Source organism: Salarias fasciatus, chromosome 8, assembly GCF_902148845.1.
Source record: "Salarias fasciatus chromosome 8, fSalaFa1.1, whole genome shotgun sequence".
NCBI lineage: Eukaryota > Metazoa > Chordata > Actinopteri > Blenniiformes > Blenniidae > Salarias > Salarias fasciatus.
Window position 1 is genome coordinate 17482735 of NC_043752.1, and position 15983 is coordinate 17498717.

The 15983-nt window shown below is 45.7% G+C and overlaps 4 protein-coding genes across 4 annotated transcripts; 1 reads left to right on the forward strand and 3 right to left on the reverse strand.

Annotated features, from left to right (window-relative positions):
- Positions 1–6: 6 nt before the first annotated feature.
- On the reverse strand, positions 7–3009 carry LOC115393348 (interleukin-21 receptor). Its single transcript, XM_030098325.1, has 8 exons — positions 2736–3009; positions 2470–2587; positions 2210–2391; positions 1976–2127; positions 1521–1707; positions 1243–1348; positions 1073–1151; positions 7–968 (listed from the first exon to the last, which is right to left on the reverse strand). The coding sequence occupies exons 1-8, from the start codon at positions 2827–2829 to the stop codon at positions 564–566; spliced, it is 1323 nt and encodes a 440-aa protein (XP_029954185.1). The 5' UTR covers positions 2830–3009; the 3' UTR covers positions 7–563.
- A 1491-nt stretch (positions 3010–4500) lies between these two features.
- LOC115393381 (tubby protein) lies at positions 4501–8067 on the reverse strand. Its single transcript, XM_030098366.1, has 12 exons — positions 7871–8067; positions 7048–7204; positions 6731–6961; positions 6499–6639; positions 6257–6415; positions 6016–6176; positions 5768–5929; positions 5566–5678; positions 5136–5250; positions 4953–5051; positions 4706–4877; positions 4501–4635 (listed from the first exon to the last, which is right to left on the reverse strand). The coding sequence occupies exons 1-12, from the start codon at positions 7910–7912 to the stop codon at positions 4502–4504; spliced, it is 1686 nt and encodes a 561-aa protein (XP_029954226.1). The 5' UTR covers positions 7913–8067; the 3' UTR covers position 4501.
- Positions 8068–8846: 779 nt separating this feature from the next.
- On the forward strand, positions 8847–10922 carry cfap119 (cilia and flagella associated protein 119). The gene is made up of 9 exons (XM_030098352.1): positions 8847–9013; positions 9171–9205; positions 9284–9349; positions 9423–9586; positions 9971–10041; positions 10113–10229; positions 10350–10431; positions 10600–10635; positions 10743–10922. Exons 1-9 carry the CDS (start codon positions 8996–8998, stop codon positions 10895–10897), a joined length of 744 nt encoding a protein of 247 aa, XP_029954212.1. The 5' UTR covers positions 8847–8995; the 3' UTR covers positions 10898–10922.
- A 553-nt stretch (positions 10923–11475) lies between these two features.
- On the reverse strand, positions 11476–14702 carry phkg2 (phosphorylase kinase, gamma 2 (testis)). Its single transcript, XM_030098329.1, has 10 exons — positions 14474–14702; positions 14103–14214; positions 13627–13802; positions 13470–13524; positions 13332–13397; positions 13092–13255; positions 12913–13003; positions 12672–12825; positions 12318–12443; positions 11476–12232 (listed from the first exon to the last, which is right to left on the reverse strand). Exons 2-10 carry the CDS (start codon positions 14195–14197, stop codon positions 11987–11989), a joined length of 1173 nt encoding a protein of 390 aa, XP_029954189.1. The 5' UTR covers positions 14198–14214; positions 14474–14702; the 3' UTR covers positions 11476–11986.
- Between the last annotated feature and the right edge of the window lie 1281 nt (positions 14703–15983).

Consider the following 15983-nt stretch of genomic DNA (forward strand, 5'->3'; position numbering starts at 1 on the left):
AATTTCTACAAAATGTTATTTGTTCTGTGGTGTTTTTAGATGCAGTTTGAGCTCCAAATGCCTCACAGAATGTCAGATAAAGGAAACGATGTCAATTATTGCATGATAATGCAGTTTCTTATCTACTACATACCTTTAATATGAAATCAGCAGCTAGACTAACCATAATCTGAAGTGTTTTATTGAGAGGGTGGTGCTGCAGACGTCCCAGCTGATTATCGAAGAAGGCAGAACAGTGTTTCATACAGTCAGACAATTATGAAACATCACAGATGCAGCAGTCTTGTTTTTTCCTCCTGAAGGGGAAGATGTTTATCTTTCTACCAGAGATGTTCAGATACTGGTCAGGAAGTCCCTGTGGCTGCAGCAACAAAAGCAACACTGACATTTGTGAGCATTTTGGGGGGGGTTTTTTCCCTTTTTTTTCAAAGCACGAACAAGAAGCGGTGTCAAATATAAGGCCTGTGTTCCAAAACTGGCCTGCATGAGGCTCCAATCTGGCCCTACTGAACAGAAAAAAACTCTTTGTATCATAGGAAACAGCAGCTGTGTGGGGGTGTGGCTCAGAAGCTGCGGTGCTGCTCCGCCAGGCCGCCGCCCGGCTGCTGGAAGCTGCTCAGGGTGCAGTACTCGTTGCAGTACCAGGGGGGGCCCGGCTCCCCCGGCACGTTGCTGTACGGCCGGCTCCCCGGGTCCCCGGCGGCCGGCTCCGAACCGCCCTGAGGAGCCATGCTGCTCACGGCGTACGGCAGGCCCAGCAGAGCTGCGTCGCGCGCCGCCACGCTCACGTTGTTGTATGTGTGCACCTCCTCCACCTCCTCCTCCACCTCCTCCTCCAGCGGCTGGAGGTACAGACACGGAGCGTCCTCCACGACCCGGGCGTCCACACACTTGACGACGGTGTCGATGTGGAGCGTTTCCTCTGCTTTCAGCAGGTCCGCCGGGCTGTCCGGGACCACCGCCCAGCTCTGCAACCACAGGCCCCATCAGCTCACACACACACACACACACACACACACACACACACACACACACGCCCTCAGAGCCGCTTCCACTGACCAGCAGGACTCACCTTAAAGTCTCCTTTACATTCGCTGTACAGGGTGTCAAAGTACGGCGCCGGGGTCGGGATGAAGACGCTGCGCCTCCACCTGCGAAGACGGTCGACACGACGCCGGGTTAAAACAAGAAGGTTATTTTCTAGATGGTATTTGAGGGGTATAAACTGGAGGAGCGCCTCACTTTTTAACAGGAGCGCAGCCGAGGAGCAGGACGAGGAGCACGATCACACTCAGCGGAATGAACACCTTCTTCCCCAGGTCGGAGAGAAACTCGCCTCCTGGAGGATCTGAACAATATCCTCAGATCACAGTCTACTCTGTACCTGACATAAAGTGTTTCAGTCGCAGAAATAAAGCCATAAATCCCTAAGCTCTCCTGGTTTTCCCCTGGAGCAGAGCTGTTTCTACACAGTTTAAACCTTAGATGACACAAAACCATGTCATTGTTTTACTCCTGACCTTCTGAAGGAGCAGCGCTCTTCGCGGCCCTCCAGTGGAGCTCGGGGGACCAGTCGCTCCACTGTCCCATGTAGATGAACTGGCTGGGGCTGCTCCTCACTCTGGCGCTGTACTCGGCTCCCGCCACAAACCTCTCGTCCAGCACCGAGACGTGTGTCCGATCGGAGCTGAGATTATGCCAAATCACCTGGAGCGACATGCAAAGACAGAGAAAATGTCAGATATATCGATAAAATCACTCACAAAATACATATTTCTTTAAAACAGAATAGGTTGAAATCATATCCAAACAATGGCTTCTGTGTGAAAACCTGCTGATGAGAGGAGGTCGGTTAAGACCAGGCACTTAACTTTCAGTTCACAAGCAGCTTCTCGTCTCCACGACGCCGAACCACAGGTTTCATCCACACTGATATAATTAGCATGTGTGAGAACGCTTCTTATTCTCATCTCACCTTGTCCGCCCCCTCGCTGAGCCGGAGCTCGTACTGCAGGTCGGCCGGCAGGTCGCTGTACGGGCTCTCGTCCTCGTAGGTGCTGCTCCAGGTGAAGTGGTAGCGGCTGGAGTTGTGGCTCACTGCGAGGCAGCAGGGCGCGTTCGGCCGGACTGAGGAGGGCAAGCAAAGCGTTTCAGACGGGCAGACGCTCCCTGGCGATGGCGCCTGTCCCTCCCCGTGTCTGGCCATTACTGTTCTCCTTGGGCACGTAGTCGTCGTCCAGCAGCTCACACTCGAGGGACTCGTCCTCTCGGTCGGCGCAAAGCGAGATCTCGTAAGTGTCGGTTTCTGAAAACGTGTCCAAGTCGTTTGGCGTTTGAAAGGTACAGAAATAATCACTGTTGGTTTTGGTCAGCTGGCACTCATAGTGTCTCCTGTCAGAAGAAGAAGAGAGGCCTCCATAAGACTCAGGACTTCAGTTACTTTGAGGACATTAGAGAAGAAGGCCTCACTCGTCGAATGTTTCAGTGAAGTGGAGCCAGTAGGAGCTGAGGTTCCCTGCTGTGAGGCTCAGAGTGCAGCTGACAGTGAACAGGTAGTCATTGACACAGCGAAGACGGCGGTCCACGTCTGGAAAACAAACACACAGGGTCCAGCTTTCCCCACGAGACTCACTCCTCTCGCTCTAGATTTTCACCTTGTTCTCATGAATTTCCTGTTTATTATGATTTGCCTGATTGGATACTAAAAAAAGAAGCTGAAACTAAAGAGATCCTACCTGAGATTTGGCTTCCATGCAGCCAGTCTGTGCAGGTGAACAGAAACACCACGAGCAGCAGCGTCCTGGTCCTCGGCGTGGGACCCCCGTCCATCTGAGCGGCCCCCCCCCAGAGCCCTCGCCGCTCTGAGACACCCGACAGTGAAGCAGGGCTGAGAGAGTGGGGCGGCCGTCTCTCTCGTTTGGTGATGATAATCTCACCCACATGCCTGTGGCGGGGAGGACGTCCTCCAGAGTCAAAACGTACGGCTGCAGTTTGAACAGACGAAATCGACCAGAGTCTCCGTTTTAGTCCGTCTGGTTTGTGGCTTGAAGGGCCTGAAGATGAAACCAACCTTTATGTCACTATTACTGCTCTTTTGTCCAGAGCGCACCGTGATCTCCTCACGTTTTGAAAGCCAGCTGTGAAACGCACCGACCCAGGAGGGCATGTTTACGTCTGTGCCACGAGCACAGCGGCGCTGGCAGCGGATACGCACACTTTCAGTTGTTTTTCGCAGTGAATCTTAAGAAGATAAGCGGCAGCCAGCAAGATCAATCACTTCCTCTCAGTCTGACGGCTTTCGCTCTAAACAAGCCTATATTCCCAATATTACTGTGTGAGTCCATCTATTTTGTTTCTCAGCTGGAGTTTACTGTGATTTGAGAATAAATGTATATTCCTGCAGTGTTTGTTTCAAACACATCTTCGGCCACTGTCATGTTTCTCACAAGGCCCCACGTTCAGTGCAGCATTCTCTCTAGAAGATTCACGATAATATCTCTCAGACATGTTGCTGGAGCTGAATTTAGCTCCATCTATTAAAAAAAAAGCACTTGTGCACGTCTGATCGTCTCAGTTCGCCACAAAGTTCACAAAGGCCTATTTTTAAATGTACAAACCTGAAAGACGTTTTGCCTCTGCTCTGAGACTTTGTGAACGTCTGGTCCCCCCCCCCCCCTTTCAGGCTTGTTAAATTAGACATATCACATATAGGGGTGGGAACACTCGAACATCGATTATGTATTTTGTGTAAATATATTTTCACAATGCATTAGTTTGACGTTTGAAATGAAAAAAATCGTAATGATGAAAAAAACTTCTTAAAAATATGCTGAAATTACAAATAAATGTTTTACATGTTACTCAAGAGCAGAAGCCGCGTTGATATCTCTTGCGTTTACATCTGATTTGACTACATATCTACTTTTTAACCCCAAAAAAGCTTAAAAAAGAGTCACTTTTTTTTTTGCGATAAAGACATCAGGATGATAAGAATCTGCACATCAAGCTGACATTCGCTCTGATAAGATCTGAGGGTTCGGCTGCAGCGTCAAAACGCAGAAACGATCACTTTTGTGGAGAAGTTCTTTATCAGTTGCTCTTTGAAACTTAAAAAGAAACTAAAACCCTCAAAAGAACACGCAGCACCAGGCCAGTTCACCATGGAGAAGAGAAGTCACGCACATTTATTCAGAGTGTCTTTATTTCACAATTCGCCGGAGTGTGTACACAAAGAGTATTGATTGCACGATTTATTTCACACAATTGAAAAAAAAAAAAAAAAAGACGAGAAAATCCTTAAATTACATTACTCTGCTTCCATTACATTACCTATAAAGGAATCTGAAGGCTGTGGCATATTTTTTAATTCCATATTCATGTTTTCAAAGTGCTACGAATCCACCAGGATCCAGGAAATGATCCAGAAGAGCATTATGGGTAAAGTTTTTCAAGTGAAACTACAGATTTCTGCCCACACGGGGGATCTGGTGAAGCACTTGGGTCACTCACAGGCCAGCTTGCCGTCGAAGGACGAGAGGGTGATGGCGAAGGCTTGCAGGGCACACATGGGGAAGCTGTAATCCATGGAGAACACGTCCTCGGCGAGCCGGCCGAACTGCATCACGATGTAGTCCTCTGCGGGAACACACCGGCCAGACGGTGAGGACGAGGTTCAGGGGTCACGGAGGAGAGGAGGCCGGCTTACCGTTATCGGGGTGAATGATCTGGAAGTTCTTCACCGAGGCCTTGGTGACGCGGCCGTGGAAGTTGAGCACGTACGACTGGGTCTGGTCGTTCCAGCTCGGCGACTTGTTGACCAGGGTCACCAGCTTGTCCGTGTTTCCGTTGGCGTGGCGCATCAGCAGCGTCTCCAGATCCTGGAAGGAGAGGAAGAACCGTTGCTTCATCTGAAACGATCACAGGTTATGAACGTTTGATCTTTTTGGACGTACGTTCTTAGGGTGGATCTCTACTCTCTCGTCATTCTCCAGCATGCCGGGAATGATCACCGTCATTTTCCTGGGACCCTTGAATCCCAGCACGTTGGTCTCCTGGAAATGAGGGATTACATATTACATGTCTTGTGGTTTTTTTAGTGTCTCTGGTGTAAAATGAAACGTTTACGCTCGACTCACGTAGCAGATCGCTGCCAGCTCCTGCCGCACCGACTCACTCTCTTTGACGAAGGGTTTTTTCTCTGGGTTTTCCCCTCCGTCGTACACGGTGAATTTGGTACCCAGAACATTGGACCTGAAACACGCCAGTCATGACTTTAGACTGATCTGTTGAACGTGCCTCAGTGTCCACAGGTTTGATGCAAAAATACAGTTTTTATTGATTCAGAACATTTACAAAACTACCTGTTAGATGGACTCATGCTCTGGTTTGCAATAAAACAATTCTATTAGACGGAACGTGAAATGAGCAGGTAAAGACAGTTCTGACCTGCTGACCTTTAACCTGTTAATGATCTGATACAGTATTGAACAATCTCGGAGTTAAAGAAAAAAAAAAAACAGGAAAAAAAGAACCTTGCCTGGAAATGAAACTGAAATAAAAACTTGCCTGAGTTTTCCGATGTAACAGGTTGTGTCTTTGGACAGATTTGTAGGGTCAGTGGAAATGAGATAGTTGGATGTTTTGCACTTTTTCCGTTTCCTGCCCGCCATCAGAAAGACCTGAGAGGACACACATCAAAGAGCAGATTATCAGAGAGACTTGTTCGATGAAGCTGGCTTGTGTTTTTAACGTTTCCCGAGGCGCCAACCTTTTTGCCGTCCTCCTTCTCCATGTGGAGGTAGTAAGTCGGGTAGAGCCCCTTCTCCATGCCCCTCCTGTCCCTGGTCACCCTGCACTGGACGGTCACGTCTCTGGGAGCAGGACGCAGGGCGAACTTCTCCAGATCCTCCACCGACAGTGGAGACGTCGACTGCAACGAGAAAAACGCAGCCTTCACTGATCCTCTTCTTTTAACTGACAGCGTTCCAGATGTGTGTATTTACTGCGACGTCTCACTCTGTCGTTAGATTCGCTGCTGGCGGATGAACTTTCCCTGTAGTTGGAGTTGAGAGAAGCCAGACTTTGTGTGGTTTTCTCCGCCTTGCTGGACTTCTTTTCCTTCTTCTCCTTCTCTTGGGCTTCGTCGTCTTTGCTCTCGTCGCTGATTTGGCACCTGGCTGTGGAGACGAACGCACACGGCGTTTAGCTTTAACACAACTGTTGATGACGCAGCGCACCCAGCCAGATTATCACTCACTAGTGTCGAGCTGCTTCTTCTTCTTGGGTGATTGAGGAGCGGGCCTCTGGGGCTTCCCCTCCTCTTCCTCATCACCTTCATCGTCCTTGTTCTCCTTGGGACTCGCCTCCTCAAACACTGAATCGGCCTCCGGGGCCGGAGCCTCCTGTGTGTGTTTCTCTGCGATAACGGAGAGAGTTGAGGTGAATCAGAAAACCACGGGGGTCTGGTGAAAAAAGCCGTTGATGTATTTATGAGGCTACTTTTCCGGTCTTGCTTGGTTGTCTTGTTTGTCTTCTGTGTGTCTCCACATTCTTTGACTTTATCTTTCTTCTTTGTTTTTTTCTCCTTCTTCTCCTTGTCTTTGTCCTTTTCTTTATCTTCTTCCTCCGCCTGTTCCACCTCTGAAAAGACAGACACCGGTGTTGAAGCACATTCTGTTTTTGCGTAAGACATTTATAGAAACAATCCAAAAGGTGACCGTTTATCTCTTACGTTTGGCTTTTTCTTTTTTCCCCTCTTTCTTCTTTGTCTTTTTCACGTCCGCCCGGGCTTCGTTCTCCTCCTCTCGGTTGGCCTCGGGCTCATGGTCTATTTCCAGGTTCATTTTCTTTGGAGTGGCGGGAATCTCTGAAGGCAGCTCGACCAGCGTCACGTCCGTGGTCACGTCACTTTCACCCAGAGTGATCTCATCCAGAGGGTTATCGTGAGCGTGCTCCACTTGATCTACACACCACAAATAAACCATTTACTGTGAAACACACAGACCAGTGCCACACACTGGGATTATATTTCCCTGTTCCACCACTGACCGCTCAGAGAAGTGCTGCTGAGGGACTGGCTGATGAGCAGAGGCGTCTCGTCGGAGCGGGCTTTGTGCTTTCGGTTCTTTTGGCGAGCGTCCCGATTGGCCACGACCATTTGAGAGTCGGCTCTCTTCTTCTGCTGCTTTTTGATCAGAAGGGTTCTCTGCAGGGCGACAAGGTCACGTTTCATCCAAACTCACTGTTCCCAAATAAAAAGTTTTCTGTTTCTCATTATGTAGAAGAAAAGCGGCGGCCTTCTTCCAGTGGGTTTGTCTGTTAAGTAATCTGTCTGATAAAATCCAGAGAGTTTTAGTAAAGTCTGAACTAATGACTGCATTTACTGAACATGCACACAATTAGAATAATTTAAACATTAGATTAGCCTCGCCGGCATCATGAGCCATGTTTTTTTAATCACAATCTATTACTGCATGTGTATTGTGATAAAAAGTAATTCTAAGAAAGTATATTTTAACTGGATTATTCTGTTTTTGTGCATAATTAGATCAAAATCAGAAGCTCAAACACTGAATAGTACAAACAAGACGGAGGCTTAAACTTTGAACAACAGCTCTCAACAGCAGGTGGTTTTGACACAGGTTGCCATGACCTTGTGAGAGCCCAAAAAGCTCTTTTATTTGTGAATGTCTGCCTTTGTTTTGTTGAAAATGGTTAAGCACATAATTTGTCTTCGTCAGTAGCTTTCCCCCTACAAGTATGTTTGGTTTTTTACAGCTGAAAATCAAAGTTTGCACTGTGAATCTTGACCAGGATGAAATAAGTGGAACTATATTTACATTATTTCCTGAATCATGTACTGATTGCTTACCTGGTTGTCCAGCTTCTGTTGTCGTATATCGGGGTCCTCCATGTCAGAATGAAGACTCCCAGCTTATTGAAAAACAATCAGTTGAAAACCAGGAGAAGCTGATTTAAAGCCAGACTGATAGTCCAATATGAAAAGCTTGCAAAAATTGTTTTATTATGTCCAGAGGAGAGAAAAATAGGGGGAAGAACGAAGCATGAACGTGTTGATAGTGCTCCCCAGCTCCATCTGCCCGTCTGTCCACCTGCATGCAGCAGAAGGCAAAGTGGATTACAGGGGGATAATGTTCTTAAACTACAGTCAGAGTGGACGGCCGCTCTCTTCAACAAGCTTCTCATGAGTGCTTTATGGAGATGCTGGGGCCTGCTGGTTCCACATAAACAGGACGGTGGTGGTGCAGGTATCAGGACCGGCCTGATGGAGGTCTGGACGACCCACGGTGAAACATTCAGCGCAAAATCATCCTAAAAAAAGTCTCACTCTCTGCATCTCATTTTGTTTCTCATTCACTATCATTTCTCAAAACGCCTCAAGGAAACAAACAAATCGGGCGGGCAGAGCCTGGCTGTCAGCGGGACACCGCGTGTATCCTGTTGCCATGGTTACGGTCACCATGGAGTGATGGAGAGACTGAGGATGAGCTGTTTCTTTGTTTTTATTCTGTGAGAAAGTATTTATTCTCAACATGTATATTATTTATGAGAATTAGATTTGCCAACCAAATAGAAAATAAAATGATAGAATTTAGAAATAATCATTCAATCATGTTGGATAAATGTTTCATTCACACAAAAAAAAAAAAACGTTTCAAGTTAAACTTTTACCGTGTTCACGAGTCGGCGTTGATAATCATCTGTAGTATTTATTTTTCTTTTTAAGAAAGAGTTTTCAAAAAAGCGAGTGTCTTAACCGGAAATGAAAAAAGGGCTTGTTGCTAGGATACAGCCCGTAAACAGGAAGCTGTCCAGCAACACTCCTGATCAAAATGGAGCTTAAAATACTTTAGATAAGTTTATTTAACTGCTTTTGACAGGTGTGCTAAGTGTATCAGTTACACAGTCTTTATTCAGGCGTGGACTTTGACAGTTTTATTTAGTTATTGTCCTGATAGTCGGAGGATAAAACACCATGGATACGAATATCAAGGTTCGACTCCTCTCGGCATTCTCACAAGTCTTTACTTCCAGCTCTTCTGTTCTGTTGTATTTGAAATATAAAGAGTCCTAAATCAGCTTCCATAACAGTTTCTTGAGTTTTATCACATTATGCATGATGCAGATGTTGTTGTTTTTTCCTCTTGAAGGCACCACAGGTCCTCAAAGCTAAGCTAATGCTATGGTGAGAGCTTCGTACAGAGTCCATTATAGATTACTATGAACGTATTTGACTTTATGCTGTGTCTTTCTCTGAATTCAGGACAGACGTAAGCTACCACGACATGGACGAGATTGACAAAATGCAGTCCATCCCTGATTTGGAGAGGTTTCTGTCCCTGTTCTTGATCAGAAAACACTTGAAGCTCCCTGTTCCTCAGTCTGACCTCTCTCTGTTTCAGTGTTCTGACCTCTGTGTTTGCAGTTGACCTCCCTGAACCCAAGAGAGGAGTCCTGCTGGAGCTGTATGTCCAGGCTGTCCTCTTCTGCAGAGAGCACCATTTTAGAAAAGAGCAGACTTCTGCTCTCCTGTCCATCCTCAAATCCATCCATGAGGCCAATGTTGGTGGGTGCTGTAATCATTATGGCCACTGTGTGTAGTCCAGTCAGTCAATCAGTCCGTCCATCAAGTTACAGGTGTCAAACATAAGGTCCGTGGGCGAAAATCAACCCACAAGAGGCTCCAATCCGGCCCAGCGAACAAATTAGAATAGGATGTCATGCATAGTTCTGTGCCAAAACAAGAAAAAGCTTAGAAATTTAAAATAAGAGTTATGATGACTCTATTTTACCAGTTTGGCCCCACTCAAGATGAAATTGGGCTGAATGAATGAAAATGTGTTTGATAGCCTGCTTTAAATCAGTAGTCAGGGCAAATTTCCAGTGTCACATGTTCTCTGGACTAATGTGGGATTTGATGTCTGAGATGTTTGACTCTCTTTACCTGCAGGAACTCCACTTGACAACATCGAGGCGTGTTTCAGACACTGTCGGGAGCTGCTGCTCTGTCACTCAGTCAGGGTGTGTTTTACTTTAAAGTCCATTCATGTCTATAAATAAGTTACATTCTGACATGTTCCTCGATGTTGCAGCGGCCGCCCTTCAGTATTAATCTGTTCAGCTTCGAGGAGGTGAACTGGGTCTTGAAATACATCCACAGCAGCTACATGAGACACTACAAACTCTACAGATACGTCTTCACCCCTCAGGTGAGAAAGAAATGCAAACTTGATCCGTTGCATTTTTTTCTCCAGTAAATATCTGTGTTGAGGTGTGAGAATAAAAGTATTTTTAAGTGTTGTTTAACCTTTTTTTTTTTTTTTTTTAAGGTTCAACTTGATTTGTCTGTAACATATTCTGCTGGGCTGACTGAAGAGAAAACAAGTATCACAAACGATTCCTCCTTGTCAGGTGAATATTTCTGTGTTTTTCTTGTGTAAAGATCAAGGCCGACATGCTTTAAATACTTCATGGATGTTATTCATATTTCTGAGAACAACAAAGACAAAATATTTGAAAGAAGAACTTGACAAGTTTGAAAAACTTTGTTTTTTTCCTGCGGCTTTAATGTCGCTGCAGACGGGTCAACCGAAGCACATGAGGCGTCTGTCACAGGTGAGGAGGGAGGGAGGGAGGGAGGAGGGAGGAGGGAGGAGCTGCTCTCAGTGAGGTCAGAAATCATCCGCCGGCTGTGTGGAACTGCTTAATGTTCTCCATTTCAGGTTCTCCGTCAGAACTCAAGGCCTTGATCGAGCAAGAAGTCCGACAGCAGATGGCTCTTGTTTCTGGACAGCTGGATCAGCGGATGAAAGAAATGGCTTTTCAACACAACAACACGTCCGATTCTTCTCAGTCCAACCACAAAACCAAAAAATAAAAGAGAAGGGCTTTTTTTGGTCACTTTTTTTTTTTTTTTATTTACATGGTCTGTTAAATTAATTTCAAATTAAAACAAATAAAATATCTTTTTATTGTCAATAACATCTTGTCTTACACAGTAATATATAAATCTTTACTTCTATAATTACTGTACATTTCTCAAAGAGGCACTTTCAGAGAAGTGCTTCTCGCCACGCTGAGGAATGAAATAACTGGGAATGGAATCGACGGAGGTCTGCTCAGAGAGCACTTCAGTTTTCTTCAGTCGTCTCTCTCATGTGTTCCTGATGGAAGAACAGGCTTCTGTGTTAATACTCACACAACCGTACCTGTTGAGTATGTACAAAACTTGACAAGGCAAAGCATATTTTTCAGGCTTTGAGTCTATTTCTTTTTACAAACGTGAGTATTGATCTCTGCGACCTCCACTAACAGAAAACATCTCCTGTGTAGACACACGTCAATCCTGCTATCAGAAATCCTCCGTCTGTCTTCTGTCGAGACACGCTGTTAGTTTAATAAGTGATACAGTAACATGGACCTTCACAGTTAGTTTGTATTGGTTTCCCACTGAGGAATGTTTGCATGCATGAGAGCTACAGGAATGTTCAAACACACTGCAGACATTTCACTCTTTGCATGCTTGTTTTTTTTTGTCAAAACTGACAATAAAATATGTCTAAGAATCTGTTAAACAGCTTTTCAGTGTTTTAATTTTTGCTTCCTCCACCCATGCTCAGAACAGTTTATGTAATGTCTGTGTGTATATATATATATAATATTTATATACGTGTGTGCGTGTGCATAATTGTGCAATGTTTGCTGTACTGCAAAGTGCACTGGAAACACGATGAGCTGACAAGAAGGGCTTCACACGGCCACAAAGTTGGATCAGAACAACGATAAGGATTATCACGCTGTGCATGCTTATCTTGGCCTCGCAGTCGCGGTGCGCATTAAGGCACACAGAAGTCCTGATCCCTGCAATCTTAATCTCCCAATTAAACCGCCACGCCACAAGACGAACATCCACATGGAAACAAACGGTTAAATAAGAACGGCGGGGGGGGGGACAGAGGTCGACTGGTTATGGTTCGAAGTCCTCCAGCTCCAGCAGCATGATCTTAGCTGTGTTCTGGAAGAGCGCCGCGCGGTTCTGCTGCTCCCCTTTCTTCACCCAGTGGCCGTAGATGCGGAAGGCGCAGCCGTCGATGAGCTTGCGCACGCCGCGGAGGGAGTACGGATCCCTGGCCAGCACCTCCCGCGTCAGCGGCCGGGCCCGGCGGTAGCGGCTGTACATCCGGATACAGGCCAGGACGCTGACGATCAGGACCTGCAGGGCGAGCAGCGCAGACGACGATCACCCCATGCAGTCCAGTTTTAATCCTTCACAAGAGCGGAATAAACGCTGAGCTCACCCTGAATGTTTTCCTGGGACTGAACAGCCGCACGTCGTCTTTCTGGTACTGCCTGAAGAAGGGGTGTGCTAAGGCCTGCTCAGCGGTGAGACGGACGGCTGGGTCCACCACCAGCAGTCTGGATATCTGAGGATTCATGGAAACAAGCTTTCAGAGGCACAAAGATCAGAATATGGTCCATTTTTTTCTTTACACGGGAAATAAAAATTTAGATTCCATCAGACTACAGATGGCGAGTTAAACTCACATATCTTCAATCTGCATTAAAAAAAAATCTTAAAAGAAGGATGATGTTAAAGTGGAAAGCTGGAACCATTTCAGGGATGAAGAAGCTGTTACAGAATCCCGGCTCACCAGGTCTTTGACAGTGTCGGACCGGTCGTCCCACTCCGGGGAGCTGAACTTGTAGCGGCCCTCCATGATCATCCTCAGCATCAGCATCTGCTTGCGATGCCAGAAAGGCGGCGATCCGGCCAGCAAGGTGAAGAGGATGACGCCACAGGCCCAGCTTCCCAACACACACACAATACCAGCATTAAAACCAGACAGGGAAGACTCGACGGGTTATTGACTGTTAATCTGTCACAAAGCTTACAGATCGACTTCCTTTCCGTAGCCCGGGTGCATTTCATCCATGGAACACTTCAGAATTTCAGGAGCTAAATAACCGGGCGTCCCACAAAGCTCTAATGAGAAAAAAACAAAACAAAACCAAAACATTTATTTTCTGTTGAAACAAATTAAAACCATTTCCACGGCTCCAGGCTTCCACACCTCTGAGCTTCTCCCCTGGCTGTAGCTGCACTGAGAAACCGAAGTCGGACAGTTTGATGTGTCCCTGGTCATCAAGGAGGATGTTCTCCGGCTTCAGGTCTCGATGCACGATGTTCAGGGAGTGGAGGTACTGCACGGCCTCGAGCAGCGCTCGCACCATGCACCTGGAGACGAGGGTGAAAACGACTGACGCCGAGTCGCTTTTAATAAAGCGTACTAGGGTTTGATGCCGGGGCTCACCTGGTCTCCTTTTCACTTAACGTAACCTTTTCAGTGAGGTAGTCGAACAGCTCTCCTCGCCTCATGCTGTAAACACACACCGTCACCGTCAGTACAACAGAAAGGAAACTGAATAACGCCCGTTTCATTCATACTTACAGGTCAAACACCAAAAATATGAAGGTTGCAGATTCATAGGAGTCGATGAGAGTGACTGAAGGGAGAGACAACAGCAAATCAGTGTCAGTTTTGAACTACCAGAAACAGAAAATCAAAGATTGTCCCGTTCCAAACGGAGCGGTGAAGGGTGACGTACTGATGGAGGAGTGTCCCTTCACCATGTTGAGCACTTGGATCTCTTTCAGCGTGGATGTCTTCACCTCCTCCAGCTGCTGGGCCGTCATCTTCTCCGCGGTGATCTCAATGATCTTCACCGCCAGCTCCTGACCCGTGTGCCTGTGCACACACCTGCGCACCACGCTGCTCACACCCCTTCCAAGGACATCCACACAAGATCAGATCCAGGAAAGTGTGGACATGCACAAGCACAGCGACTCAACTGCAGCCGTAACAGCAGAAAGCATCGTCCTCAGAATCTGGTTCAGCAGGTTTCTTATTGTTAAAAAGAAATCCTTCCTCTCTACCATATCCTCTACGTGCTCATGTGGAATTGTTGGGTGTTTCTCTGCCTTGAAATAACTGCGTTGTATGTATCACCAAAGAAAACGGAATTGAACTGAAACAGGCTGAATGCAACAGGACACTGACAGTTCTTCATCTTTCTGGACTCACCTTCCAATCACCTCTTTCGGATCATACTTCTGGTAAAACTCCTTGGCTCCGACCCAGTCGGGTAATTCCTCCCCAACAACAATGTCTTTAGTCATGACGGCAGCACAGAAACCTTCAACAACAACAAGAGTAACAACATCAATAAGAGGAGGGCCAGTCACGTGACTCAGATTCCAGGAACTGCTGTATAGACATGGAACAGAGTGTGCTTCCACTTTCCCTGCCCTACACACCATTGTAGTCATTTTGGCGCTACACGAGCTTTTCTCCTGCCGGCGGTCAGTGAGTCCAGACGGTTAGATAACCGGAGCCTCGGTCCGGTTCGAGCAGGTTCACTGACCCGAACAGGAAGCAGAAAAGCCGCTACTCACCATCAAGGCGCTGAAACGACGGGAAGGACGGAGACGCTCTCCTCTGCGGCGGCCCGGGCTCGGCAGGTCTGTCACGGAGCCATCAGTGCGCGAGATTCAGACTGGAAATGGTCTACAGTCCGGCGCGAGGCTGAAACCTGGACCCGAGCTGTGTTTACATTCTGCTCGCATTCCTCCAAACCAAGCCGACCCAGAGCGAAGCAACGCGAGCCTCTGCTCTTCTTCTGCTCCTGTCTGCAGCCTGCAGGAGAGAAACACCGCCCTCTGCAGGCTGCAGTCTGACACTTCACCCTGCTTCACTCCTCTGCGTGGAGTTTGCATGTTTGCATTATCTTAATAAAATATTTACTCTCCTTTTTATGCTTTCCCAGTTGCTTTGTTTTACTGTTTTTCATAATTTTAATCTCTTAGATAAAGATTCTCAGTCGCCTTTTTAGAAGTATTTCCTTAACTTCTTTGTAAAGCACTGTGAAGAGCCCGAATGGTGCCGAAGAATTATTTTAGTTGAACAAAATTGCAGTCAGTAACCTTATTTTACATTTTCTGTTTGGCAGTAGACAAGCGTCACAAAGAACGAGATAATGATTATATATATATATATATATATATATATATATATATATATATATATATATATATATATATATACACACACACACAAACACACACACACACACACACACACACATATATATATATATATATATATACATATATACATATATATATACACACACACAAACACACACACACACACACACACACATATATATATATATATATATATATATATATATATATATATATATATATATATATATATATATATATAGAGAGAGAGAGAGAGAGAGAGAGAGGAGAGAGAGAGAGAGAGAGAGAGGAGAGAATAATTAGAATACAAAAAGATAGAGAAGGAGAAGGGTAGAATAAATAAATAGGTATGAGCCTAAATGAGAACAAATGCCAGGGCGTCTTTACAAGTCTAAAGTCCTCTATTACAGTTTTGCATAATTCTTTCTCTCCATGCATTTCAAAGATCAAAAATATGTGATTTAGTTCCTAATGACAACAGTGAATATTTGGGTTTTATTTTTATATATGTAGAATTTCCAAGTAATGGAAACTGTTTTGACAAGTACATCAAATAAAACATCTTATATTGAATTTCAAATCTGCAGAACAATCATCTTTGCAAGTTTTTCCAAAAAAGAATGACTAAATTTACAGTCAACAAAATTGCCATTGTTCAACATCTGTCAAACAAAGAATGGTGTCAATACATTTGAATTGCCTTCTCCATCAATTTTTATTCTTACCGAAATACTGCATGTTCGTTTTGAAAATTTGTGTTATTACAACAAATAAATTAATTTCATGTTTATATAGTGAATTTCCTCAACTTTTCCCAGCGCTTGTTGACAGTAAATGCAGCGCGGCAGCGCCCCCATGTGGTCAAAATGGATAATGCACCTTTTAAAGATTGTGCTTTTTTTTAGAATTAAAGTTGTAC

Coding starts and splice junctions, on each gene's coding strand:
- LOC115393381 (XM_030098366.1), bottom strand. CDS start 7,912: ATGGAGGACCCCGATATACGACAACAGAAGCTGGACAACCAG. Junction 5,930..6,015: donor GCAGCGAATCTAACGACAGA/GTGAGACGTCGC, acceptor TTCTCGTTGCAG/TCGACGTCTCCACTGTCGGT. Junction 4,636..4,705: donor GATCATTCACCCCGATAACG/GTAAGCCGGCCT, acceptor GTGTTCCCGCAG/AGGACTACATCGTGATGCAG.
- cfap119 (XM_030098352.1), top strand. Junction 9,350..9,422: donor TCCATCCCTGATTTGGAGAG/GTTTCTGTCCCT, acceptor TCTCTGTTTCAG/TGTTCTGACCTCTGTGTTTG. Junction 10,636..10,742: donor ACATGAGGCGTCTGTCACAG/GTGAGGAGGGAG, acceptor TCTCCATTTCAG/GTTCTCCGTCAGAACTCAAG.
- LOC115393348 (XM_030098325.1), bottom strand. CDS start 2,829: ATGGACGGGGGTCCCACGCCGAGGACCAGGACGCTGCTGCTCGTGGTG. Junction 2,588..2,735: donor GCATGGAAGCCAAATCTCAG/GTAGGATCTCTT, acceptor TTTGTTTTCCAG/ACGTGGACCGCCGTCTTCGC. Junction 1,708..1,975: donor TCAGCGAGGGGGCGGACAAG/GTGAGATGAGAA, acceptor ATGTCGCTCCAG/GTGATTTGGCATAATCTCAG.
- phkg2 (XM_030098329.1), bottom strand. CDS start 14,197: ATGACTAAAGACATTGTTGTTGGGGAGGAATTACCCGACTGGGTCGGA. Junction 13,256..13,331: donor TTAAGTGAAAAGGAGACCAG/GTGAGCCCCGGC, acceptor CCTCGTCTCCAG/GTGCATGGTGCGAGCGCTGC. Junction 12,233..12,317: donor GTCCCAGGAAAACATTCAGG/GTGAGCTCAGCG, acceptor CTCGCCCTGCAG/GTCCTGATCGTCAGCGTCCT.